At 51.6% G+C, this 2531-nt stretch overlaps 1 protein-coding gene across 1 annotated transcript in view; it reads left to right on the top strand.

Moving 5' to 3' along the window:
• Positions 1 to 2505, top strand: part of CLEC19A (C-type lectin domain family 19, member A) — an 8311-nt gene extending 5806 nt beyond the window's left edge. Inside the window, exons 2-5 of the mRNA XM_009702813.1 lie at positions 32 to 197; positions 657 to 750; positions 1504 to 1636; positions 2419 to 2505. Of these exons, the coding sequence (XP_009701115.1) occupies positions 32 to 197; positions 657 to 750; positions 1504 to 1636; positions 2419 to 2498 (473 nt within the window). The 3' untranslated portion in view covers positions 2499 to 2505. The remainder of the gene's footprint in view (positions 1 to 31; positions 198 to 656; positions 751 to 1503; positions 1637 to 2418) is intronic.
• Positions 2506 to 2531: the final 26 nt, after the last annotated feature.

Consider the following 2531-nt stretch of genomic DNA (forward strand, 5'->3'; position numbering starts at 1 on the left):
GGCTGCTGGATGTCCTCTGCTCTGTCCCCAGCCATGCCGGAGCCTGTCCACGCCTACTCCTGCCCACTCTTCTGGACAGAGTACGAAGGCCATTGCTACCGCTACTTCCCCATCAACAAAACCTGGGCCGAAGCTGACCTCTATTGCGCCGAGTTCTCCATTGGCATCAGATCAGCCAAGCTGGCCTCCATCCATAGGTGAGGGCCGCAGAAACGTGTCATCCCACCCTGGCACGGCCTGGGGAAGAAGGAAAATGGGGACAAAGTCCCATTCCCACAGCACAACCTCTGTGCCAGCTGCAGACCCGTGTCCCAGCCTAAGCATCCCTCTGCAGCAGTCACTAGATGCACTGGGCACACAAAGGCAATGTAAAAAAAAGCCTTTTCCTGGCCCGGCAGGAAAACTGACATAGTATTCCCTAAATTTTACTCTCGAAAAAGGGATAGAAATACAACATGATTATACAGGCTTACCCAGTCCCTCTCCCCCAGCTCTCATCCACACCACGCACCTCTTGCACAGACCTGGGAAAGTAATCAACAGCAATTAGAAGAGGGGGCCCCATTTGGCGATGCCGTAGGGTGAATGCTTAGGGGCATGCCTGGCCATTTGTCCGACATACCCCTCAGCAGCTCTGTGTTGCTGTGTTTTGCCAGCTGGGAAGAAAACGTCTTCGTGTATGACCTGGTGAACAGCCGCGTGCCGGGCATCCCCACCGACATCTGGACGGGACTCAACGACCTGCGGCAGGTGAGAGCTCCCCATAACCATGAGTGAAATGGCTTTGAAAAATTCACTTCCCTGTGTTTTCCCCCTGGAAAGCCCCTTGGTTTTCTTCTTCGCTCCTTATAGCCCCATTAATCAGGTGGTGGTGTAGGGTCTGCTGTGCAGTGCATGGGGGAAACTTGTCATTTCATCCCCTCCAGTCTGCTTTTAAAAGAAAAGTGTTACTAAAATTAATATGTTAATAATTACTAATTATTCACATCATTTTTTACTAATGGATTAATAGAAAGAGTATTGTATTGCTGGTCCAAGAGGAGCAAATAAACTGAAAATGTCTCCAACATCAAAAATCACCAAGTTTCATTGCTTTCTTGCGATACTCTGCAACTTTTCAAAGCTGACATGTTGGAAATATATAGTCTAATATGTAACAAATTAAAACTGAGACTATCAGAATCACAGTCCCATGCCAGCAAATTTTTTGTAGATATTGGCAAGGGAATGGAAAAGGAAAAGGAACACAGAACCAGGGGGGTGTGTTAAAAAATATATAGGTTTAATTCTGGGTTTCCCCTGGTGAGAGCCCTGTGAATGCTGGGGCTTTCCAGGGTACGATTTCTGTTGTAAAACCCAAACGAGCTGTTTGGCCTTTCCTGAGAGGTGCCAGTCTCTTCCTGTGTCCCCAGGCTGTGTGGCACCGGGGATGGGGATGGGGTCTACAAGGGAGCGGGACCCCCACCCTCTGCAAATGTGGCTCTGTGATCTTTCTCCGCTCAGGAAGGTCACTTCGAGTGGACGGACGGCTCCTCCTACGACTACCACTACTGGGACGGCAGTCAGCCCGACGACGGGATCCACTCCATCCCGGAGGAGGAGGACTGCGTGCAGATCTGGTACAGGCACAGCAGCGGTAAGTGCCGCGCCGGGCGTTGAGGGCACCTTAAGTCTTATTTGCATGTCAATAAATTTAATCCACTGCAGCTCATGCTTTTCTGAAGAGGTTGGTGGCAGGCTGAAGATTTGCATTTTAATTTTTTATTATTATTTTCTTTTTTCTTTGCAGAGAAGGGATGTTTTTTCTCTTTCACCATGTATATACCTACACACACCCACACTCTCGCTCTCCCTCTGCTCACAGCCCAGCTCCCTCTCCTGTTGCAGTGGCAGGCAGGGAGCATCATCCACCTTGAAGGATTATTGAATTTAGCCAAAGGTCAAATTTTCCCCTTTCCTCTCCCACATGGGAGGCCCGTGGAAACAGCCATCAGTTTGCCAGCTTTTCCCTCCCTAGCTCAGGCCAGGGGCATCTTGCTGAAGTGGGGCAAGACCCTGCTTGTGCAAAAAGCCCACTTCACAGCCTCATTGCCAGTGAGACCAGTCAGGTGTATCCAGCCCCCCTGGACACACCTAGATGCCCCATCCACAAGCAGCCTGTTGATATTTTGTGAGGTACGGGGCTGTGTTTGAAGCTGCTTCCCTGCTACCGTGTTCGAGCTGGGGCCAGGCATCCCCACCAGCATCCCCAGGATAGGGACTGGGATGCTGGGAGGGGGCACAGCTGGGAGCAGTGCAAATGGAAGCACATCCAGGGAAAGCCCCCCACAACGGCAGGAGGTCCCGGTCCCAAGGGCAGTGCATGGTTACCTCCTCGTGCCTTTTTTCGGCTAACGCCTTGTTGTTTTGGGGGGGTAGCGCTGCGCTCTTGGAATGACAACGCCTGCAGCAGAGCCTTCCCCTTCGTCTGCAAGATCCCCTCGCTGGCCCTGGACTGAGGCTGCTGGCGACGCCTGCACCTCCCTCATTTT

This window comes from Cariama cristata, unplaced genomic scaffold, assembly GCF_000690535.1.
Source record: "Cariama cristata isolate BGI_N322 unplaced genomic scaffold, ASM69053v1 scaffold4036, whole genome shotgun sequence".
NCBI classification, from domain to species: Eukaryota; Metazoa; Chordata; class Aves; order Cariamiformes; family Cariamidae; genus Cariama; species Cariama cristata.